Source organism: Thunnus maccoyii, chromosome 19 (genome assembly GCF_910596095.1).
Source record: "Thunnus maccoyii chromosome 19, fThuMac1.1, whole genome shotgun sequence".
NCBI lineage: Eukaryota > Metazoa > Chordata > Actinopteri > Scombriformes > Scombridae > Thunnus > Thunnus maccoyii.
The window spans coordinates 25,779,527-25,805,379 of NC_056551.1; the positions used below are offsets into that span (position 1 = coordinate 25,779,527).

At 38.9% G+C, this 25,853-nt stretch overlaps 1 protein-coding gene across 4 annotated transcripts in view; it reads right to left on the bottom strand.

Moving 5' to 3' along the window:
• ttc28 (tetratricopeptide repeat domain 28) overlaps positions 1-25,853 on the bottom strand; it is a 162,895-nt gene that overhangs the window by 43,963 nt on the left and 93,079 nt on the right. For all 4 annotated transcript variants that reach the window (XM_042394743.1, XM_042394745.1, XM_042394746.1 and 1 more), the window contains 5 exons: positions 20,828-21,100; positions 20,597-20,727; positions 6,234-6,455; positions 3,472-3,660; positions 3,232-3,328 (listed from right to left, as the gene is read on the bottom strand). In XM_042394743.1, the coding sequence (XP_042250677.1) occupies positions 3,232-3,328; positions 3,472-3,660; positions 6,234-6,455; positions 20,597-20,727; positions 20,828-21,100 (912 nt within the window). The remainder of the gene's footprint in view (positions 1-3,231; positions 3,329-3,471; positions 3,661-6,233; positions 6,456-20,596; positions 20,728-20,827; positions 21,101-25,853) is intronic.

Sequence of the window (25,853 nt, forward strand, 5' to 3'; positions counted from 1 at the left end):
TACTACGGCCGCTAGATGGCATCTTTTACTCAAACGTAATTATATATTGTTTTTGGGCGTCTGACATTATGACCTATTGTGGCGTTTTTCTTGGGAGGACAGTCTCAAAGAAGAGTACATTGTCTGTGTATTCAACGCTGCAGATCAATGCAGACAGAGTTGGTCAGACTCAGGTCAAGAACCCAGTCAGTCGACTCAGTCACGGTGGCGACAGCAGCGACAGAGCGGGTCAATGATTAACAATGGAGCAGCTCACATAATGCTAAAGGCTGCTGAACTCTACACTCTCTGAACAACAAATCAAATTGGAGGTTTTCATCGGTCAGAACAGAGACTTCTGCTTCCTGTTAGTTAATAGTTTGGGATGAAAACTGTGATAGTGTTCACCTTTCACTGGAATTGCATCACTCTCCACGTTCTCAGTGTTTACTTTAAGTTTGATGTAAAATGTGGGTTTGGTTTCTGAAGTGTGTGTGATTATATTGCTTTCTTTGTCAGGATTGATTTTAAAGGACATTGCTGGCGCTTTTCAATATTTTTCTTATTGTCAACAAATCTCATGTTTAGAGCCAACCCAACAATGAACTGATCCACTAACAAGTATTGTGTGTGTATCCAAAGCCTGATATATCTTATTCCTCTGTGCTGTAGACCTCTGTTGTTGCCCAAAAACTATTAAAAACACATTAAAGAGTCACACCGCTGCGCTGGATGACATGTTCCTTCATTACGAAGAGTTTGATCAAGTTAGTTTGTTTAGAAATGGCTCTAAAGACTAATAACAGCGATCATGTTTTCATTCTCCAGAGAGTTGTCCTTTGAGAAATGTACAATGTCTGGCTCAGGGTCTGATTGATACGATGGGTATGAATATTCGTCTGATTTGCAATAAGAAATGGTGGGATATGATGACTGTGTATGAGCTGGGGTATTCAGAAGAGGGCAACAGCTCACACAAACATAACCTTGGTCTTGGTCGTAAGCAGTGATGTAACTTTGGGGTTACGAAGGGAAAAAGTAGAATTTCTGTTGCGTATGTAATCATGTGGTCTGGACCTTTCCACAACCAGATACAGAGCACTTCATTTGCTAACTTCATACAAGTTGAAAAGCCGAAAGACTTGGAAAAATATAAACTGTTTACAATACGAAACTGCATGCTCATTGGCGTCTGTCTTACACAGAACTACTCTCCGGAGACTGAAAATGTGATCGCTGTTATTAGTCTTTGGAGTCCAAACTCTTTTTGGTAAAGGAACATTTCACCCAGTGCAGCGGTGTGGCTCATTGATGTGTTTTTAATAGTTTTTGGACAACAACAGCGGTCTACAGCACAGAGGAATAAGATATATCAGGCTTTAGATACTAATACTTGTAAGTAATCAGTTCATTGTTGGTTTGGCTCCGAACATGAGATTTGTTGCCAGCCTTTTCCTTTAATAAGCTCTGAAAACCAATAGGTAGTTTGTGGTCACCCATTAAGCCGCTGTGTGTTTATTATAGTGACTGTGTTTGTGGTTATTTCAGTCATCTTGCTGTATTTTTATTGAACCTTTCAAACAAAACAATATACTGTCGGTTCAGATCATGGATTGAACTGAATATGAACCATTACTTTAAAGCCAGCGTGCTGTAGACTCTCAAATCCTTTCCTCTTTTATTCAGCAGATGCACAGACCTTCTACTTTGTTTGCTACGGTGTTTTTTTGCTTTACAACACATAGACCACCCTCCTCTTGCTTGTCATCTACAGTGTATATCCTCCAGGGTGACGGTGCAACTTGATTATACTTTGCTGCAATGTTCTTTGTTTTCTTCTTCTTAGTTTTCTCCTTATTTTTCTTCAGCATTTTTGGGTTTTTGGCAAACCACTAAATGCAACACTGGTTTAAACTGGTCTGTCATACGTGTAACTACTTCTTCTCTCTGACACACAGACAGATCTTCAAGATGACAGTTTAACCAATAGCCTCACTCTGTGTAAAAATCTTTTTCACAGCTGACGTTTTTACTTGTTGTAGCAGAAAAAGCACCAGTGTTATTAATAACATTAACAATAGCTACGTTCCATTCTGAAAGCTCAACACCTGGCGACTACATTACCCACAATGCAACTCAACCGCTGACAGTTCAGTCTGAGATTCAGGTATGTTATGCTAGTAGCAGCTAATGTAGCCTGGAGCTGCCAGCCTCCAGCACAGATGTGGAGCTACAGAGGTCTTGTAACCTCACTTCTTTCTAACTCCACATGCGCAGATTTTTTTCATTTTCAAACTTGTAGTCTTCAGCCCCAACCGATGCTGACTAGTGGGGGCTCGTCAGGTGGGTTTACTCTAACTGCCAACACCACACCTGCATCTCCACCCACCACCACCTCCAAAACCATGAACATGAACAGAAAAGCTACTGTACTAGGAATACAGAAACACATAATGTGATTGCAATGAAAAAATAGCATTATAATAGAACTAATACTAGTGTAGTAAATCAAATATTAGTAAGTCCAATCAAATACAGCTAAAGTTGCTCCCACCACCTTATGCATATTTCTTGTTCCTGTTCAGATCCTCAGTTCCTGTTTTTATTGAGTCCTTTATTTATAACATAGTCATTTATTGTTAATGCATGGGTAGTGGGTGAAGGGGGGGGGGGGATTGTATTGTTTTATTGTGTAAAGCACTTTGTGTTACGTTGTATTTGTATGACAAGTGCTATACAAATAAAGTCTGATTGATTGATTGATTGACTGTATATTATTTACTATAGTTTTATAAGGGACCCCCGACAATTTCAAGTTCTGTGATCATAATGGATGACGTAGGGGCAAAGAAACACCAGAATGAAACTGTTGATTTGGACTTCCAGGTTCACAAAAATACCAAACATGTTTGAAATGACCTTTCAGTTTCTTTTTGGTGTTTTTGTTGGTGGTTGTACACATAACCTTTGCTCCAAACTGTTAAGCTAAGCCGCACTGTTGCTGTCCTTACTTACAGTTTCATAATGGTGCATTGATTTAAAACTGTGTCATAGATGTCCAGTTACTAAGAGTTAATCCAGCCAAAGAGAATGCAGAAATTTCAGTGGCCATGGTATAAAGTATGTTATGCTTATTTATCATTTAATCTTCAATCATCACCACAAAAAAGCCTGGATTTAGTCACCAAAGAGGAAACAGACAGACACTCACATTACTTCCATCCAACTAACCCATTCATGAGTTAAACCTACCCAGGTTGGAGGAGGCTCGGCCCTGCGCTGCTCTGTCCTGCAGCTCCTGAGCAATTTCTAGCTGGTGTTGGTGGTACTGCCACGCCCTCTCCAGGTCCTGATAATCACAGAGATAATTACATTGTGACTCACATTTAGCTTTCACACTGTTAGCAGCACACAAAGCATGCAGAACATAACAATATCCCTGTGTTATTTAGCTCTACGGTTAACCATGTCTTCAAATGGTTTCCTACCAACCTGCATGCATCGGGCAGCGTGCCCCAAACCAGCATATGCTCTCATCTCGATCGGTCTGTCTGCCAGCTCTTGTGCCAGCTCCAGTACCCGTGTATGGTAGGATATGGCCTTGTCAAAGTCCCGCTGAGAGTGGTAGGCACTGCCCAGGTTGCTGTACGCCCGCGCCTCCTCACGGCGGTTCTCCAAAGTCTGCAAAAAATACATATCACTTCATCATTACTAAATGTAGTAGAATTTCTAGTAACATCACAAGAAAATTTACATTTTCTGTTACTAGCTGAGTGTCCCAGGTCCTCTGAGATTAGATTTATTAATGGTATTCTTCTCATAGTTTTTTCTTTTTATCAGTAGGTAGACAAATCATTTTTCAGATTTAGAAAAAATCATTGTAACTTGCAAAATAAACTGCAGAAGTGCAAAATAGGGCAAAAATTGCACAGTTACAAACATTATGCACAGAATACCGGGTTGTATAAATATGTAAATACATGGAAGTGAAGTGTATATGAATGGTTATATGTATATAAAAGTCTACACATGGCAAGGTAATATAAAGATGTAATATAAATATTATGAGTAATTTATGAAGAAATGTAGCTTGAAATTAATCTCAGACGATGAAATAACAGTTTGAAAAAAAAAATCTGTATTCCCACCAACTAAGTAAAAACCAAAAAGAAAAACAGGATTTCTGTTTAGAATAGAGCAGGATGGAGTCCACACAACTCTTAACAAATAGAAAAATAGTTTTATGTTACAAGCTGAAACGTTTCCAGCTGCAGGGGCCTAAACTGTCAAAACAAAGTAACTTCATAAACTTTCAGTAGTCAAAAGATTTTACTTGAGGGAGTTTTTATTCTGGTACTCATCTAGTTGTCAACAGATGGTCAATTTGTGTGTTAAGAGAGAAAAGCTACAAACACTGAGATGATGTTGGCTGCAGCGTTGCTGGCTTGCAATTTTGCACTTCATCCAAAAAACAAATATAAACAGTGAAATGTGTGCAGATTATTGTCTTTGTTTGTTCATGTAACATTTGGATGAAGAACTGTACTGTGATACTTTAAATATTTACAGGCTTAACAACCAGACAGTGTCCTAAAAACACATGATGTTCCTCGGGAAATACGTAATAACATTTTCTACAAGACTGCATTAAGCAAATGTGCTAAAATACACACAGCAACATTAGCAGAACTCCAGACTGCTGCTGCAAAATCCATGTGAGGGAAAAGAGCAGCTCTTCCTGTTTGAATTCATCATATTCTTGAAATACAAATTACAGCTATCTCCATAATTATTCTAAATTAAATTACTGGATGAAGCTAATGGCTTTCTATTTAATAAGTACGGTGGCCCTTAGGTACAAAACACAACATTTCTGACACATTTTTATTGTGTTTTCTGTTTAGTTGTTGTGTTTTGCACCTCAGGGCCAGTGTAAATAAGTGATTCTACCTGGGTTATGTTTTAATGGTCTACATGTTCTACAAGATCTTCCCTGTGAATACGTCATCTCTATAAACAGATATCTGCATATGAAAGCAGAATCTGTAGGCAACGGGACAAGATTTTGGTACCAGAAGCATTCTGGAGTAGTATTGACCAATCACGTTTAAGTAGGCTTTGGTTGCATGCAGGTAAACAGTCCGTGTGGAGAGCAAAAGAGGTGGAACATCTTGGCCAAAATGCAATTTTGGAACCTATCGGCTATCATCTGATGCCAATTTAGCTTTTTATTAGCTTTTTTTAAAAGAATTATCTGCATTAATTTGCATGTCTGTTTGTAGAGATTAGCCGAAATGTCATCTGGACTGTCTCAAGTTGCTAATCGGACTGTAAACAAGGAGCGGCGCACGGAAGAGGGAGTCTTGGCCCGGATATCTGATATCTGATATCTGTTATCTGTTATCTGTTATCTGTTATCCGGATGTCTGCTTACTACACTGGAACCCCAAAAATATTATTTTTTCACATGGCAGCCAAAAAATTAATAAATCCAAACAACATAAAGACAAGAAAACATGCATTTCTAGTTTTAAAAAGACATTGTACAAAGAAAGGCATATTGTGGTTGTTCAGGATTTTTACCATGATATGATAGCTGTTATGCAAACCTATTAACTCTTTTATAATGTGTTACCCTCAAATGAAGAATTGCATGCATGCATGTCTTTATATAAAATGATAAATTCAAGTGCAGTGAAGTGAAATTAAGTGAAAGGACAAGACTGGTGATACAGTCACTGTCCACAAATCCCATGAAAAGACCAAAACCAACAATCTGTCAGTCGTCTCTAAATACTCTCTGACTTCCCGACCCTGTCTGTGGCTCTCAGCCTCAAGCCTGTTGACATAAATCTTGTAAAAACAGCTCACAAATATATAGTTTCATTTTTTAAAAAGGCTCAGAAAATTACTAAAACATCTGGGCACTGTAGTTTTTAGCAAACATTCCTCAAACGGCAAGAAATAGTAAATATGTTGGGGACTATTTTCAGCGGTGGATGAATCCACATTTGGTGTTCTAGTGAGTATTCCTGGCACTAGGATGGTGTGTGTGAGGGATTGAGTCAAAATAAACTACAGTGTGTGTGGGTTCATGGTGATGAAAGGTCACCCAGTGCAGCGGTGTTTGGTGTTTCCATCAAGAAAATACAGAATAACACCAGACTTGAATAAACTCAAACATGCATTGTGGTCAATCTGAGAAGGTTTGCTCCCATCAGGAACGTTATGGATCATGAGGTGTAGTTCTGTACCTTTGCGATGTCCAGGTGCTGCTCGTGGCACTGAACAGCATTGGTGAAATCTCCCAGCGCTGTGTACACGGCGCCCATGTTGCCCAGCTGTCGAGCCTCAGAGAGCTGGCACTGCGTTTGGCGTGCCAACAGCACACACTGTTTATGGCTCGCCAGGGCGTTGGGGTAGTCACCGATAGCTGTGTACACATGACCGAGACTGCTGAGAGCACTGGACGCATCCTGAAATCACACATACAATAAAAATACACTGATTAGTGTCCAGAACCAGCAAAGAAAGCACAGAAATCCACTTTACAGTGCGACCGCTGCAGGATTTTGAGGTTAAAAAGGATATAAATATACTGTATATTTTAAAAAATTGTCCAATAATGATATATTGGCAGATATTGATTTAAGTTCCCCTTTAATGATACATATCTTCGTATTTGCATCTTTACTAAAAAGTCCTTTACTGCCTCATCTGCCTTTTAGAGGAATAGTATAACTGTCATCTGTACGTTGTAAATATTGATTCAGCTATAATTGTAGTTTACAACTTGGGTCTTATTTCTTGTCGTTTTGACCATCGTTCTTTTCTGTAATAATAACATTTTATTAACTGAGGTAATTGTTGAATTGAGATCTTGGCAAATGCAGCAGATTGGCTAAAAAAGAAGTCAGACGAAGCAAGAAACACAATCAGCCAGAACTATGATTTAACATAATGTTGTAATAGTTGTGTGTGCACACTTTTTGATTGTGCAACAAGGCGAGACTGGATTACCAACTGGGCAAAGTGGTCAACAGCTCAGGGGTGCCCAAAGCCTCAGGTTTAGTCCATATCATTTGGCTCTACATAATCTGATTAATCACAAATTTGTTAGAAATTTGCACCACTGAAGTACAAATTCAACTCCATCCTCCATCTTGTGGTATGTTGAGCTCATTTGCTGTTAAGTTGTGTATTATTAAACTGCACACAGACAACTGAGGACAGGTAAGTACTGTAAGGCTGCAACCAACTATTATATTAATTATCAATTATTTTCTTTAATAACTGATGGGTTGTTCGGTGTATGAAATGTCAGAAAAATATTAAAACACCTTGTTTTGTCTGACCAACAGTCAAAAAACCAAAGACACTGAGTTTACTGTGATGGAAAACTAGCAAATATTCACATTTTAGAAGCTGCTACCAGTGAATTCTTGGTATTTTTGTGTTAAAAAATGACTTAAATGATGAATCAGTTATCAAGATTGTTACCAATGCTGTTGTATGTTTTTTGTCGGGGGACTACAGATGCAAATTAGCTTCAAGCTAACTCTGGTGCAGTGCATCTTTAATGTTTCAAACTGCACACTGTCCCATTCAATAAATACATAAATCAACCAATAATTTTCTGTTATCTAATCATTTCAGCTCTAAAGTCAACAAACGTTTTCCCCATAGGAGGAATTATTCTGAGCATTTTAATTGCGCTCACTGTCAGTTTTACCTCTAAATAAAGTGGTTTAGATCATTTTAGATGACTTGTTTTGAGAGATTTTAGTGAATAAATCAGCAAAGCTGTAAAAGTAAGGGCGCACATGTCACCCTCACCTATCACCAAATGGAAATAATGTCCCACAGGAAGACACACACACACACACATACACATACTGGAGGCTACAGGAGTGAAATCTAATCTTTCACATCCTATTAGACCCCGCTGTGAGAGTGTCACCCTCTGCCACCACCACTCCTGCTCTGCATCAGGTTCTTGCAAGTTCTATTATTACTGTTTTAGTTCGCACATGAGACACTTTTATAGCACTTTGAACTGTCTAATGATTTCTAGCACCGCTCTTCCTGCTAATTACTGGGCTTCTTCAGGCATAATACCATGCAAATCACCGTGTGAGTGTTTCAGCTTAAGTTTGTGCCGCTGTTGTCGTCACACGTGCATGAAAATGGGGCCATGAACTCTCTCTCTCTCTCTTTCTCGCACACACACACATCAGTTTCCTCTTGCAAACACTCTTGTCTGGTTCTCTGATTAGATAGAGAAATGAGAAAGAGTCACCGCTCTATTTCTGCTCTTGTAATTAGAAACCTGCCTACTCATTTTCTAACTAATCTTGAGGTTATTGGTATTGATCAGCTGGCTATCAGAGGAGTCATGGGAAATATTTGAGAGGAGGAACAGTCTGTTTCAAATTAAGCAGAAAAATGAAGACAAGAGCATCAGTCTGTATCGACACGTTTCCTCTTTATCACAGCTCACTGTGTGCTGAGTCTCTGAGTGTTCACATATACATACACACTGGTGCACAGATATTGCGAATACATGAATACTCAGATATCCCTTTTTTTCCCAGGAAAGCAGATATACGCTGTTAAAAAATTCCTGTTAATTTTTCAATAAATTCCAGTGGCTCATATTTTAAAAGTTTTACATAATATGATTTTGCTGTAATGCTTTATTTTACAGTCTTAATTTTTTTTACTTTGCAAGTATTTAACAGTTAAAGCTGGAGTGCGGGATTGTTGTCTCCCCCTTCTGGCAGTGAGAGTCATTACAAAAACACTGTCGACACGTGTTTACATCACAGCTCCGCCGTAGCCTACTGCGTCACTACTGTTGCGGCTGTGAAACGGTGGATAAATTGTTTTGAGCATCACACAACCCCTGCGAAATGACTGGTTTCACTATCAGAATTTGATCCATTCGGTCCGATAACATTTGGAAAGTCTAGAAGAGCCATACATTTAAATTATTTTATCCCCATTCAAGTAAGCAGAGCGCTAACTGGAAGTTAGCTGGCTCGGCTGGCGGAAGTCCATAAAGTAGTATGTATTCATCCAGCCAGTGTGGGAATGTCGAACCCGACACCAGATTAAAAACTCTGTATACTATGAAGTACAGAGAGATTTATCTGGTGGTGAGAGGTTTAATCCACATTGTGTGTAGTCATTTGGCAAAGGCTTGAATGTGATGGATGTTCATTTATATGTATAAGTTCTGTACTGCAGGTTTAATTTTTTTAGGATATTTCACATAGAGGATGGTGCATATTTAGTACAAATTATACATTAAAAAAAAGTGTTAAAAAGACGATATCTCTGATTCTGCTGCATCAGTTTTTATCCTTTTTTTAAAACTGTCTATTGTGATTCCAACAATGCTAACAATGAGTTAAAGGTCTATATTTATATTCTGAGGCTCTACTGGAATATCTTTGCATGATTTACAGTTAAAAACTCCTTATTTATATTATTCTGGTCCTTTATGCAGCCCCTCAGTTCAGCCTCTGTGTGAAACAGGCTGTTTTAGCTCCTGTCTCTTTAAGGCCCGCCTCCTGATGAGGCCACTCTGTTCTGATTAGCCAGCTTCAGGAAGCTTCCAGCCTCTCCAGAGGCTACATAAAACATAAAAGTAATATAAAGAACAACTGGATGGCGCCCTGGCTTTTAAAATGCAGGGAGTGTTTACACGTTCACCTCAAGTTTTGTATCTTTGACCATGTTTAACATCTGACATTGTAACAGTAAAAAAATAACAGAGAATCACACAAAAAGCAGAATATGTCGCCTTTAAACCCGATGGCTTTCCAGTATGTTACAGAAACACTCAGTCGACATGTTGGTGGGTCAGGACAGCCTGAAGGAACAGCGCCGTTTCCTTCACAGGAAACATGACACCACTGATAATGAGTGTAATCTGTTAAACTGTAACACAGCTCATATCTATGAACACACAGCGTGATGTAATTATCAATAAACCCTGTCCTGAGGTATAGACTCACTGTAAGAATCATCTCCTTGATGTAATCACAGAGACAATAACTAAGTTAGAGTCCCGCTGAGCACAAACAACAGCAGCACACACACACACACACACACACACACACACACACGCAAAAAATAAAACATGAATTTGACCTTTCAAAACACACAATGACGGACAGCCAAGAATAAAGTCTGAGACTGTAATTAAATGTTTGCAAGTTTAAAGAACGTGAGAGAGGAGGAGAGAAGAAGCTATGAATTATAAAAGAGGAGTTATTAGCATGTTCGTTACTCATTTATATCCCACGTGCACTCACTTTCTCTCTGAGATTCAGAGGAGAGAAGATAAGAGTGAGCCTTCATTTTTAAAATAATGATACTGATGAATAATAATGTCAATTCAATCATGTTCTCTTAAAAACTGCACAATTGTACAAATGCAGATATATCTAACAGTATGTTGGAGCTAATTATTTTACTCCAGACATTTAGAATTGCAATCAACTAACTAACTAAATCTAAATGTTTAACAAAAATGCACGTGCAGAATATACATTTCCATCTTTATCAAAAAAGAAGAAGAAGAGGAAAAATTGTTTCCAAAAAATAGGTGAACCATCTACCAAGATGTTGTTATTTTTTTTGCAAAATGCACTCTACAGAGTTTAGAGAAAAAGCTTTCATCACGTCCTTCAAGAAAGAAAAACAACTTGTCAGAATCTTCTACTTTAACCACCAGGATGCCCCCAAAAATAAACTTTTAAAGGGGACATATTCCGCACATTTCCAGGTCTATATTTCTATTATGGGGCTCTACTGGAATATGTGGCCCTTTATGTTGCCCCTCAGCTCAGCTGCTGTCTGAAACAGGCTGTTTTAACTACTAGCCTGTTAAAGGCGGGAATGTTGCGCCGTAAAATCACACACGAGGATGGCATTATACTGGCCTTGTCTGGTTTAGTGTAAAAAAGCAAAGCCGCCATAATGACGGGTCTTCTCTACAGCCGTATTGTGGGATCTCTGTATCCCTGTCCTGATGAGGCCACTCTGTTCTGATTGGTCAGCTCTCAGGAAGCTTCCTGCAGCTCCAGAGGCTGCGTAAACAAACTATAGTAGCAGGATTTCACTTCTTTTTCTCTTTCTTAGCTTGAAATATAAACTTAGCATCAAATAGCTACGAAACAGATGGACATTTATGGGCAGGCATGACGTCATCACAAGGAGGAAGTAGAGGTCACTTTGCAAATGGAGCGTTCAGTATCTACGAGGAGGTTTTGTGACATCACAACCAGTTTGGAGCAAATCCTGGTCCAGTATGTAACTCACACAAGCTGACTTGAAGCCTCCGGTGCACAAACACTGAATGGACTTTACAGTGCAGGAGGAGACGTCTCGTGTGCAGCAGTTCAACTTTTGGAATGAAAAATATTTACATATTCATAGATTTTTAATGAGGATGAGAGGGAGTAGATGTCATTTTTAAAGAATTTTTTGACTAGTTAACTGAACTTTTTTTTTGTGGAAACACAAATTATTGTTCAAAGTATTTTTTATGTCTGGAGGAGATCTTAAAATAAATATTTGTATGTTCATAAAAAAAATAAATCTGAAATTCTAACATAAACATGAAATAATTATTTTAAAAATCCCTTCCAGCCGTGTCTTAAGATATATATAAATACTCTGCTTTGAATAATAATCCGTGTCTAATAGGGTTTTTCCACAAACACATTCTTAAAATAACATCTACTCCTTTTCCCTTAACAACAACAACAACAACAAAAATCCAGAATCTATGAATATGCAAATATTTTTAGTTTTAAAAGTTTAACAGCTGGACACAAGATGTCTCCTCCTTCACTGTAAAGTCCATCCTCAGTGTTTTCCTTCTGGAGGCTTCAAGTTTCTACATCACACTTGCGGAAGCTGCATATTGGACCACGATTGGCTAAAAACTAGTTATGATGTCACAAATCATGCTTGTAGGTACACCTGCTTAACTGAGATTTTCAGTCTGCACAGAGAAGAGAACAACATCCAACTGAAGAAGCAGAAGAAGAAGAAGAAGCAGAAGCAGAAGAAGAAGAAGCAGAAGCAGAAGAAGAAAAAGCAGAAGAAAAAGCAGAGGCAGAAGAAGAAGAAGCAGAAGCAGAAGCAGAAGCAGAAGAAGCAGAAGAAGCAGAAGCAGAAGCAGAAGAAGAAGAAGAAGAAGCAGAAGAAGAAGCAGAAGAAGACGAACAAGAAGAAGAAGAAGCAGGAGCAGAAGCAGAAGAAGAAGATGCAGAAGCAGAAGAAGAAGATGCAGAAGCAGAAGAAGAAGAAGCAGAAGCAGAAGAAGAAGCAGAGGCAGAAGAAGAAGCAGAAGCAGAAGAAGAAGAAGCAGAAGCAGAAACAGAAGAAGAAGAAGCAGAAGAAGAAGCAGAAGCAGAAGAAGAACCAGAAGCAGAAGAAGAAGAAGAAGCAGAAGCAGAAGCAGAAGCAGAAGCAGAAGAAGAAGAAGAAGAAGAAGAAGCAGAAGCAGAAGAAGAAGCAGATGCAGAAGAAGCAGAAGAAGAAGAGGCAGAAGCAGAAGAAGAAGCAGAAGCAGAAGAAGAAGCAGAAGCAGAAGAAGCAGAAGCAGAAGAAGCAGAAGCAGAAGCAGAAGCAGAAGCAGAAGAAGCAGAAGAAGCAGAAGCAGCAGAAGAAGAAGAAGCAGAAGCAGAAGAAGAAGAAAGCCTATTTTGAGAGTAACAATGTGAAGTTTGGCTCTGAAGAAGAAAATGATCATCAGTTTAATGCTATCTTTGGATGGATAATACATGCACGTTCCTTTAATTCGGGGCTTTAATGAGTTCTAAAAACTGTCACCGAAAAACAGCCAAAGTGACCTTTTGTGGAATTTACCACTTCTAATTAAGAGCAGCACACCCTGCTCTTTTCATTCCTGTTCATGTGTGTCTCTGTGTGTGCTGTAGATTTGTGTGTGTGTGTGTGTGTGTGTGTGTGTGTGAAAGCAGGACAGCACACATCCACTGAAACCCCAATTCCCAGCAAAGTGATGAGCGTAAACACATAAAATCCAGTTGACACATCTCCGAGGCGGACTTCTAGGCAGGAATGGGAGATTTAATAAATGGCGAGGAGGCCTCTGTGTGTACAGTCGACCGTCCAGACAAGTGTTTGATTTCCCTCAAGGACACGATGTTTCCCCTGCACGAGAAAAAAACCCACCAAAAATCCAATCTTGTTGTGTCTGGGACTGTGAGCCGGTACGCTGCACGTGTGTTTTGTTTATGTCTACTTATATATTTATAAAAAGAGGATGACAACCCTTGTCATTTTTTGCACAGAGAGAGAACCCGTCATTACAAATAACGACGCAGGAAAATCTAATTCTGTGAGGGTGAAAAGAGGAAAACCTTGTGAGTATAAAAAGGTGTAGAGAGGCAGATCTCTTAACGCGTGAGAGCAGAAAAGAAGAGACAAATAGGAGACAGAGAGGGAGGGAGACTCGTGGTGGTAATGCATCCCGCATGTGCCGCTGTGCTCGATAAACTAGCCAGGAGAGATGCAGGAGCCTCCGAAAAGCAAAGCTCAATCACCCAAAAAATGTGAGCTTTTCACCCTCAGCGTGCGATAAAGGAAGAAATGAGTTCTCCTGCTGTTGTGTCAGGGGGGGAGAAGCGACAGACCTGAGTTAACTTGGCTCATGTCGGTTTTGACTCTGAGTGACCAAGAATCTGTCAAACAGTGTGTTTGTCTGCTCTCATGTTAGCTGTTGACAGTCACATTAGCATCTCTGGCCTGCTCTTTATTTGATTTGAGGAAGCTAACACTAAGCAAACACTGGTTTATCCTCATCCTAAAAGCCTTTTCTTTCTTTTTCTCAAATATGAACAATAAGGAAGAAATCTAACATCCTTCATGCTCATAAGTATGTCAGCAAAGCATTCAAACAGGGATAATGTTACAAACACTGATTCCTTTTCAATACTGGGACTAACTAGCTCTACATGGATCATCTACTGGTGATAATGCTAACATTTTAGCAGACACTTTAGCCTCAGTTGTTTTTATATATATTAGGGGTGTGCCCGAATACAAATACATTATTCGGCAAAGCACAAATAGTGGGTTTTATACGAATATTTGTTTCATACAAATATTTTAAAAATTATTTGTTGAGATAAAGCTGAACTACTGACACATGCAAAGTGCTCCCAATGGACTTTTCCATAACCTGCTGTTCCCCTTCTCCTTTCCACAAAGTTAGGTTGTAAAAAATAGGCAATAAATGAAAAATGCAAAGCATGAACACTTATTGTAACACTTTAATTTTCTAAAATTAAAAGTGTAATAAAAACAAAAACAGGATTTTTAAGCCTCTTTGCACTTTCGTTCCAATACAAATACAAATACAAATAATTTTGCTGCCTCAACAAATACAGATACAAATACAAATACTGCTATCTCTGCTCATCCCTAATATATATGCACATAAATGCCACATCTGGGCTGGTGGATGTGTCTCAGCTGTCGCCTTATTGTCTTCTGGCTGCTCTCTGCAGTACAGAACACCAGAGTTTTGTGCTGCATTTGGACGTTCCATAGAGAGAAATGCCAAAACCGAGGCTTAAGGAATGATTTCATGGGTGAGTAGTTATTTTACAACACTCTACTGTCGCCAACATGTTGGATTTAATACACCATTATCACTATAAGCACCGTAAGTGGCTATTAATCTTTTGCAGAGGGACTTTCTATAGTGAATTTATGAGTGAAGTGAATTTGTAGCTTCCATTTATTATATTTTATTATTATTCCATTTATTGATAGAAAACCTGAATACAGTAACATGCACAGTGTCTGAGCACCTCCCTGATGATCTCCCTCAAAGAATAAGCTTTAACGTTGACTAAAGCTATATGAGATCAGAGATAAATTTGTATCGATTATGTCTCTTATACACAAACATGCAGCCCACTATACAGTCTGTGCCATCAAGCAATGTGGTATCTATGTGCATATATCTACAGTTTAGCACAGTAGCATGAATGTAGCCATTATATGCATATTTTCAAAGAACTTGTGGATAGCTTCGTCTGCTAGTTAGCCACATGTGACAAATCTGCCAATGAAAGCTGTCATTTCAGCCATTAAAATCAATTCTCAATGACTAATAATGAAAAGCTGATTTTGTCTTTGTTGAATTTCAATAGTAAATCTGCACCTGTTATCATTAAATGTGTTCCCATCCAATTGTTTTTATTCACATTTTCAAACATGTGCATTAAAAAAATAGAGAGGAAAGAGCTGGAATGTTGCTGGCAGAAATGTTTTTACGTTTGTTTGCGGTGGAAAAGTTGGTGTATAAATAAAAACTCATTGCTTTTCACTGCTGCGTCTCACCTCAGATGTCACCTGTGTTTTATTAAATTAATTATTTTTTTCTCTTTTTCATGCTCGTGTGCTCTGTTTTTATCAGCTGCTACAGAGATATGTAACATGGAGCCCTGCTGGATGCTGGAAACGTGACCATTATTGCAAAAAAGGAAGTAATTTATTCATTTTTTATCATCCAACTGACTAATTGTCTCAGCACTAATTGCAAAGCAGCTGTTTTGGACTGAATCATACAGTAAAGGATTTGTCTTTATTGTCTTTATTGTGTCCGTCTCTGCAGGTTAAACATCAGCTCTCTGCAGTCTCTGTCTGTGTTTAGAGGCACGCTGTCTGGAAACAAACAAACACATGTTCCGTGTAGCAAATCAAACACACAGTAGGAGATATGGATTTCGGTCGATGGCCATGTTTGAGTCGCCTTAAGCCGCGCACCTGTGGGGAAAAAAGCTCAATAATCATCTGTCAACAACACAGATATTCGACTCCGTCTGCAGCGCGTTTATTCCCCGACACACAAGCTCAGAGAGAGAGAGAGAAAACTAGTCTGTCTGGTTTCGATCCTGAGCGTCTGAGCTCCAAGGTGAACAGCATTCATGACTCATAGCTAATGAGACACTTTAATTTAGAGCCTAAAATATAAAAAAACGTAAAGATGCACGGACAGAAATACACCCAGACACGCTACACTCCTGTTAGACGCTCACAGCTTTCAGTAAAATGAACTCGCTCAAAGCCTCATTCGTCTTGGTGACAGGTGTTCAATCGACCTCTCCGGATCCAGGATGCAATCACATGTTATTAGGTGACTGTGTGTGTGTGTGTGTCTGAGTGTCTGAGTGTGTGTGAGTGTAACATCGAGTGTGTGATGTGTTTAGAGGGTCCAGCGGTGCCTTCAGGAACATTATAGAAGCCGTAGCACAGTTATAATAAAACTGTACATGAGAAACTTCTTGTTAAATTAACAGCTTCATCATAGTTGATGTTTTAATGACAAATATTGATCAAAAGATATTGAATGTAAGATTATATTTCTGAAGGAGAGAGGAGGTAACTTCAAAGTAAAGTTCATATTAATTTATGTATTTAAAACTGGACTGCCATACTGTTCATTCATTTGTTTCATACATTAGTTTCTACGGATCATGGTCGTGGATCGCCTGCTGCTGTGGTTCTGCTAGACGCCATTTCTATTATTATTATAGTTGTTATTATTGTTGTTGCTGTGCATCTCTCTCTGGTTCTGCTCGAGGTTTCTTCCTGTTAAAGGGGAGTTTTTCTTGCCGCTTTCACCAAGTGCTGCTCATAGGGGAATGTTGGGTCTCTGTAAATTAAATAGTCCAGTCTAGACCTGCTGTGTGTGAAAAGTGTCATGAGATAACTTTGCCACTATAGAAATAAATTTAACTTGACTTGACAATGTTAGCTATCCTTAAAATAAAGTTGAGTCCTGTTTTTTCATACAGTCAGGAATCTAAATATGTGTGTGCCGACTGAAACACGTCTACTGATTACGTCTTTATGGTGATATTAATTAGATATTAGACATTAATGTGATGAATCGCCGCAGTTTTTCAGGATTTTATTCCAGATTCTTCTTAAAATTTCCTGGTTGTTCTATTTATTAACTATTTCACAATTGAATTTCCAATAAATATAACGTATCACAATGTGATATAAAATCATTGTGTGAAATCCAGGATCTCAGGAGTCTCAGGAGCTCTCGGACTCTTAACAGAGAGACATGATGTCACTTCCTGTCCGGCCTCTGTTCCACTAGATTCTGTAACTCAAAGCAAGTCTCTCATTCAGCGTTTCTTGTGTCTTTATGTCATTATGAAACAAAGAAACATCTTCCTGGAGCTTATTGTACATATTCTAAGACAAATTGGCTCCACTTCATCACCTGCTTTCAGTAATTCAAACATTTTGTGACTTTAACAAACAACCGTTAATTTGTCAGAATGCAAAAAACTACAACTCCCTTAAAAATTTACCAGCATGACAATGCAAGTAGGCCTCCTTGTGTCATCGTAACCTGGTTACGTCTGTATCCATAACACCACCAACGCTCTTCTGAGGTCAATTTCAAGTTGATTCTCTTTAGTTGTAACATTTTCTGTCAGAAACCTTCCTCTCTGTCATGTTTTCATCCAAAACTTCAGCTGCTATTAGTCCATGTTGTAAAATGTATTTGCATGCTTAGGACCTTCACTTTAAAGTCAAATAAACTGATTTCATCTGCAAAATATCAGTCCTGATGTATCCGATGGTAAAAAAAATAAAAATTCTTTTAAACAGTCATTTTATCAAACAAGTAGCAGAACTGGGGTTTCAAAATTTAGTCTTCAAATGATCTGACTGTATAAACTGTGAATCTTTTGGAACTGCTCAGCTGTGTGTGGAAGCTCAGAGAGGACAGTTAAATCCTGGTGCAACGTTGGAAGATTTCAATAATTAATGAAGGAATTGAGGCCTCGCCAGCTGTGCGTAAATTACGCAGGATTTGAGTGTGAGTGTGAAACCTCTGCCAACACACATTACTGTGAGCAGGAGGAAACACAATCAACTGAAAACATGGAGGGTGCTTTTGCCTCTGCATTGCTATTTATTTAGTTTGATCATTTATTTATTTCCTCAGGAAGTTGTGCACCTCTACAGTACCTGTTATGGACATTATGGGCTGAGCTGGGATTTAGTTTAGAGATAGTTGCAGGTGATTGGTTAGTTCTGATGCTCAGTTTTGCAGGTACAAGTTTGCAAAAGTGGATCCATAGAGGAGATAAAAACATCCTCATAGTATTAAACTTACCAGCATACAGGATAAATGTGTGTTTTTCTTAGTTACTTAGAAAGTCTGTATTTTGCATACTGTATACAATTAAATATGCTGTTATGTAAGATTTTATCCATATTTCCAAACCCTGATCACAAGCATGTCTTAAACTACTTAAACCTGACAGAAAAATGGGAAAAATACTAATAATCAACACCTAATGAAGTATACAAACTAATTATTAATCAATATAATAGCAACACACAACAAATGGAATCAAAATAAAGCCAAATAAAACCGAACAGAACTCATCTAGTTTGATCCTCCGAGTGCACAAGAAAAAATATTATCAGGAAAAAACCCGGACAGGTTGATTGTGAAGACACCACAACAAAATAGTAAAATGAAGATTAGCGATAAAAGACTAGAGATAAAAAGTATCCAAAAGACAAGACAGGAAGTGTGTTACGGACCAGACAGACGATCAGTCAACACCGGCAGCCGTTAATCTTACTACCAACAGTGACATATTCTGGTAGTCACAGATATTTATGTACAAATTCTTACTTTGGCACACATGAAACTATTTGCACATATGCACATACAACAGAGAAAGCAAACAAGATCGAAGAATAGCGACACGAAACACCGCTGATTAACACACAAGGTTGTTTAAATTTCTCCTACAATATTAAAGAGACCGTTAAATATTCCACAAATCGTGCCACAGGCGCAAAATCATGAGATGAAATAAAACATTAAACCCAGTGAGACATGATTGGATCTGTCATGACACAATGTTGTATATTCACACTGCATTCTGGGAGATTTAACACACACACACACACACACACATGCTCACAAGCATATGGGAGTAGTTAAAAAAAAAGGTAAACACACACAAACAACCTGACAGCTTTACTTTGTGTTTTGAGACATAAAGGGGCCAAAGTCTAATCTGTAACAGCGATCTAATTAACTACGGTTTTCACAACTGTCCAAAGTGTTTCAGAGGAAAGACAATGAGTTCATCTGTGGCCCGAAGCAAAGAAAACTGCTTCCGAGAAAAAGAGTGAGAGAGAAGTTTAGGAGAAGAAGATGGAAAAGTTCCAAATAAAAAAAAAAAAGAAAAAGTTTATTCTCTGTATTCATTTGGGTTCGAATGATCACGTAATCTTGGAAATCTAGAGATTCACAGTCATGAACTGATGACATTGTCCTATCATACATATATATATTGTAGACTAACAGGTACGACTCTGAGAATTACACATATCAAGTTTCCTAAACAAAAAATCAATATTGTACATGTGCTATGCAACTATCCTCCTGCTGAGCTGACTCTCAGTCTGCTCTGTGCTTTCAGTTTGGTAATGTTCCCTCCTTGCTGTGAGGTTGGCTGCAAATATCAACTGTTAACTTGTTTATCTTTCACATTCTGACTGTGTTGCACTAAAATCAGGCTGTTATTGCCAAGCGGCATCTTGATTTGAGGAAGAACCTTAAAGTGCAACACTACCGTTAGATACCGGCTGCAACTGACTCCCATTCAAAAAGCCTCAACTTCTCTCTAGAAATACTAATTCAATCATTGTTTTCAACGAGTCATTATGATCTAAATCTCTAAATTCAGGCCCTCTAATAAGTGTCCTGGAAAATTATTGCTCCGTTAATAAGATCTGAAGACTTATAGTAGCTTTGGTGTCTGCTGTGTGGGCGTTGATTGACAGCTGTGATTGACAGTTGGCTCACCTGCAGCTCTCCTCGGCTCCAAGACTAACACTGAGTGATTTTTGATATGTTGAACTTGTTAGCAAACAGTTGCTTGTCCACCTGGTGAATGTCAGTCCAATATTCACTCTCTTTTAGCTCTGTTTTTGCTCTCTACCAACTCCTGAGGGAAATATCTGGCTCTTTAGCTGCTAAAGGCTCCACTATGTTCACCAGCTAGTCTACAGCTAACTGTGTCTGATTGCTGTTTGGTGCTGAGCAGGTAGTGTACAGTGGCTTTTTTAGAGCTTTTTCTATGAAAACAGCTGCCTGCTGTGGCCCAAAACAACGCTATGAGAGCGCTGAGAGTGAACCAAAACAGTAAAATTGCAGCCGGACAGATAAACAATGAGCTGAAACTCACTATAAAGCTCCATAAAGCCGAGAGGAGCTGCAGAGTCACTGATAATTCTCTGTAGGTACATTAAATATGTTGTTATTCTGACAAATATCAATTAAATACACTTTGATATTAACTTCTAATATATGCAGTTCGTTTTTGTTCTTACAAACTCAACAACTTTGGAAGAAAAAACACTCAAGCCGAGACCTACGCAGGCAGAGGGTACTGCACCTTGAGCCAAGAGTGAATGCAGATCTATACAACATGAGTCATCCAATGAATATACATGAGCACATTCTCCCTTTTCAACACTAACAGAAGCACACACATGCATGCAAACATACTTCTCTGTCCTTGAGCTTCATCGCCAGCACTAGCTGGTTTCTGTGATTGGCCAGCGCTTCTCTGTAGTTGCCCTTGGAGAAGAGAGCAGAGCCCAGGTTTCCATGAGCACGACATTCACCTGATTGGTCACCTATAGATGAAGCGAAGAACAGAGATGTACATGAAATTCAAACCATTTTGCTCACCATCTGTTCACACTCTGCACTCCATAATTCTCTCCTCTTCCATACCTAAAGTCTTGGTCACCTCCAGGTCCTGCTGCATGTAGGCCATACTCTTCTCCGTGTTGCCTAGAGACCAGTAGGCGGAGCTCAGGGCCGAGAAGACGGATCCGCGCAGCTTCAGCGAGCATGTGCCGATCTTCAGCCCCGCCTCCAGCACCACGACTGACGCTCCGTGGAAACTGTGGGTCAGCAGCTCCTGACCGATGACGGACACGACCACGAATGGGCTCTTGTCCAGCTTCATCTTCTGCAGCTGCTGGTAGGTGGGCTCAAGTGTGTCTGTGAAGGTGTAAGCAAACACGCACAAAAGATTACTAAGTCCACTCAATTAATGGTTTATAACACACGTCATAAATATTATATGTATATAGGTATATAATATAGAATAACAAGTCAAAAGCCAGGGCTTCAACCTGCTCTAAACATTTCATTTGCGTTTTTTCTACCTAGTTTGTTCCTTAGACTTTGTTGCTAAGGTTGTTGCTAAGGTGTTTCCATGTGTTGTTTACGTTGTCCACTCTCATATTTCTGATCAGTTTCCGGCTCCAACATGTACGGATGTATTTGAGAAGTTTAGAGTTGGATAGTGAGTAAAAAAGGAGGAAAAGAAGTAAAATTCAACTACTATTGTTTGTTTACGTAGCCCCTGTCCGAGGTGCAGCTTTCAGGGGCTGACCAATCAGAACAGAGTGGGCCTTAAAGAGACAGGAGCAAAAACTGCCTGTTTCAGACAGAGGCTGAACCAAGGGGCTGCATAAAGTGCTATGAGTTAAATAAGGAGATTTTTGAACTGTAAATCATGCAAAATACAATATAAATATTGTGTTTTGACCTATTTTAAAAACAGTCCCCTGTCAGTCAAGTGTATTGGAAAGAGCAGCACCGCTGCATGTAGAGGACATTTGCAAAATTTAGGCATCTCCCATCTTAATTGTTCATGTAGAAGCTGCATAAATTCACATCTAGCATTTATCCAATGCTGACAGTGTCAAAATTCCAATCTGTCTCTCAAAATAATAAAACATGCCTGCAGCAATAAGCATGCATTTCCCTTGCTAATTTCCTAATACAAATTACATTGTTTAATATTCAAATAATATTTTCTGCATGATTTTGTCAGTGAAGGCAAAATGATTTCATCATGCCACATGATTTCATCTTGTCATGAAAGGAAAAAAAAAAGTTGATGAGTCAGCATTTTTATAATGAATCTTTCTGCTGAGATTAACACGCAGTTTAGAGGTGACAGTTTATATTCAGATTACTGTAAAAATGCTTGGTTTGCATGAGGAGTGGCGCTGGCTGTGAAGAATCCTTTGCTCTGGCACGGTGGAGCGAACAGAGACACACTGAGGTTGTTGTGAAACTCTCCGATCGCTCAAACAAGAGCGTGAAAAGCAACTGAACATTACCTGCAGACATCAGCTTGTGGTCGTATGATTAAAGGAGGCAGTGGATGCACAAACTCTAACATATCTGATTTTTTTGAACAAAGTGATCATCAAGGAAACCAGAGCGAGGTGGAGTTCAAGGGTTCAATTTATTCATCTTTAAAAACATGGAAATTATAGCTCTCCCATCCTAATCAAGCAACACTGATTACTTATTTTGTAGTAGCCTTTCTATGCCTCATTATATTTATTTATGCGATTCTGTTTATCTTGTGTTCAGTTTTTTTTGGAGAGCTCTTTATATAAGCCTTTAGCTTCCTACCCCCCCTGCACAAGCTTTTGTTTACTTAAAATTCATGTAGAGCTGAGTAGGTAAAAGTGTGTTTTTATAATATCTGAATGTCTCTGTATACACATCAAATAATAATAAAAAGATTTTGTAGTATTTTACATTATAATAATAGTATTAATAGTATTAGTAATAGTATGTTATAATGTGTAAACAAATAAAATACAACTACCAAAACGTAGGAAATAAATACCAACACAATAAAACCAGAAACTACTGAATATTCCATAATAAAGCTGTTAAAAACATCCAGAAAACAATATAAAAGCAGAAGATTAAAATGAATAAATTAAAGTCCTTCAACAAGCTAAGCTGCAGGACAAGATGTGTGTTCATGTTTGTAAGTTAGATAAGAAGGAGACTAATGTGGAAGCTAATGTGAGTTGTTGTTCAGAGTCTGTGGCTCTTGTGTTGTGTAGCCGGATGCAATCAGGCTCAGTGTGACCGTCTGCTCTGCCGATGATAGAACGACACGTTATCGCTTCATGGAAAGATTTGATTTGCTGTGTTGAAATAAGGACTCCAGCTACGTAAGCAGATGATGGACCTGTATTTAATAAAAATAATGTAAAACCAGAGGGTGCCATCATGAAATGAAAGAATTTAAAATATAAATTAAACACAGAACAAGTGAATGACAGAGCAGATACGTTGCTGCAGCAGACAAAAAATTCTGCTTGATCGCCTTATAACATTTTCAAAACATGCAACATTTATAATACTTCTTCTAGGAAGGCCTGTTGGTATGGAGGAGGAGCACGCAGTTGTTGAACCTTCAGTAAATCATTTCTGGGTGATTGGAGAGAGAATTAGAGCTAATGTTTGGTCCTGAGGGTGTTTCAGTGATGTAGAGCAGAGAGAGAGAGCAGAGCTGTGACCTCACATACCGTCTCTTCTGCTGTAGTTCTGCTTTGTACTGAAAGAACTTGGAATCTTTGTGGAATATGAGTTGAAGCAAAACAGTTTGACACGTACACAAAACACAGTTCATATTTGACTGTATTTTGCAACAACATGCTGTTCGTAGCAGAACACTTAAACCCAAGTATGGGTTTTTAATTTTTACATCATTTTTACAATTAAGATGATCCACTGAAAGCATTCTGTCTTCTTTCTCTACATTATTAAAAAGATTCAATATTCACTGAGTCTATTACTTAACTTATGGATAAAAAAGGGAAGATCTCAGGGAGTACATTTATTCTGTAGATTTTCTGTTTTTTTGGCAATAATATCAACTATTTACAGTACCAGTCAAAAAGTTTGGATACACCTTCCCATTCACTTGAATGATAAAGTGTGACTGGTACTGTACATAAACTGTATATGCTGGTCAGCAACTTTTTGGAGTTGCTGGAGGTTCAACAACTTCAAAAAGTTGCTGATTTCACTCAAATAAAACCACCATCTGTGACATAGTGAAAAGCTTTTTTGAATTGGTTGTAAGGCAACTATATATATATATCTACCACGCCAGACAGGACCCCAGGTGCAGGCTGTGCAAAGATGCTCCTGAGACAGTTCAGCACATAATAACAGGGTGTAAGATGCAGGCAGGAACAGTATTCATGGAACGCCATAACCAAGCGGCTGGCATAGTGTTCAGGAACATCTGCACTGAGTATGGGCTGGAAGTCCCAAGGTCACAATGGAAGACACCTCCTAAGGTGGTTGAGAATGACCAAGCCAAGATCCTGTGGGACTTCCAGATCCAGACTGATAAACTGGTGATGGCTAACCAACGGGACATCGTGTTGATTGACAAACAACAGAAGAAGGCAGTGGTGACAGACATAGCAATCCCAAGCGACAGCAACATCAAGAAGAAGGAACAAGAGAAGCTTGAAAAATACCAAGGGCTGAAAGAGGAGCTAGAAAAGATGTGGGGAGTGAAGGCAACAGCGGTGCCAGTGGTAATTGGAGCACTGGGGGCTGTGACCCAGTGCTCTTCTGGTCTCTGTCCAGATGAGCACAGTCCTAGGAACAGCTAAGATACTGCGCAGAACCCTCAAACTCCCAGGCCTCTGGTAGAGGACCCGAGCTTGAGGAAGACACAGCACCACCCCCCATGGGAGGGGGGTGATAAGGGAAAAGAAACTGTGGGATATTTACTAAGATTTTGTGGCCCTTCTTTGATCGCTAAACACTCAAATTGCATTTTTCCTTGTTTGCTAAAAGAGTGCATGAGGAGGGATTTGTGCAGGTAAAATAAAGAAGAAATACAACACAAATAAAAGCTGTGTTCTTTGTGTTCCTAATATTCTGTCCACTCCATTGGAAATGGAAAATATCCAGTACACCACCACCACCCACTACGACCTCATTCATAAACATAAAGTAGAATTATCACCTTTCTAATAATGTCAACAAAAACTGAAAATGTAGAGGCTTTGTAAAAGTAGAATTTACAGCAGAGCTGTTGTATTGGATTGCGTTAGATTACACAGGTGTACCTAATAAAGAGCTGGTGAGTGTATTTTAAGACGTTCCTGGAGGGAATGTAAAGTTATACAACTGACATGATTTATCACTGTGACTGTGTGGAAATTGTGTCTGATATTTAACGTTTAGGAACAGCAGGTGTAAAAATCTGTGGTCCTGTTTTATCAGACACAGAGAGAGGTAGAGAGAGAGACTAAGCAGCAAAAATGTAGTTTTCATGACTCAATCAATGATCTTCATATTAAACTAAATGTATTTGAATAACATTTCCTCACGTATTTCCTTCTTCTTGCAGGATGAATACACATTTGCAGCTCCAAAAGTTTCTTCTCTTCAACCAATATTCCAAGTTTAGCAGCAGAAAATACTTTCTTTTACACTTCGTTCCTTTGCAGACATGCACAATACGCATGAAAACAGCCTTTATGCAAATGAAGATGAAACGCGGCTGGACTGATTTACATCTGTAGTCTTCGTAAATACCCTGCTAAACTGTAAAAACATCACAGTGATGCAAAACTTTGCACCCCTCAGGCTTTGTAAATATCCCTTTATAAGCAAAGGACGAATTGTTTCCACTTTCTACCAACTTGCTCAGCTTCTGCCCGACAATACGTCATCCTGTTTAAAACACCAGCAAACATGTTGTCCTACCAACAGTTTACTCAGGCGTTGCAACTCCCGGTAACACTTGATACGAGGCCTCTTAGCTAAGAGCCTGGATTACATCAGATCCGCACAGGAGCACTTTATAGTAGCTCAGAAAGGACTCTCTTACATACTTTATGTCAGGGGTCAGCAATCAGGCTGTGATGGTTTACAGACACGGTGAAAACACAACCCAATATGT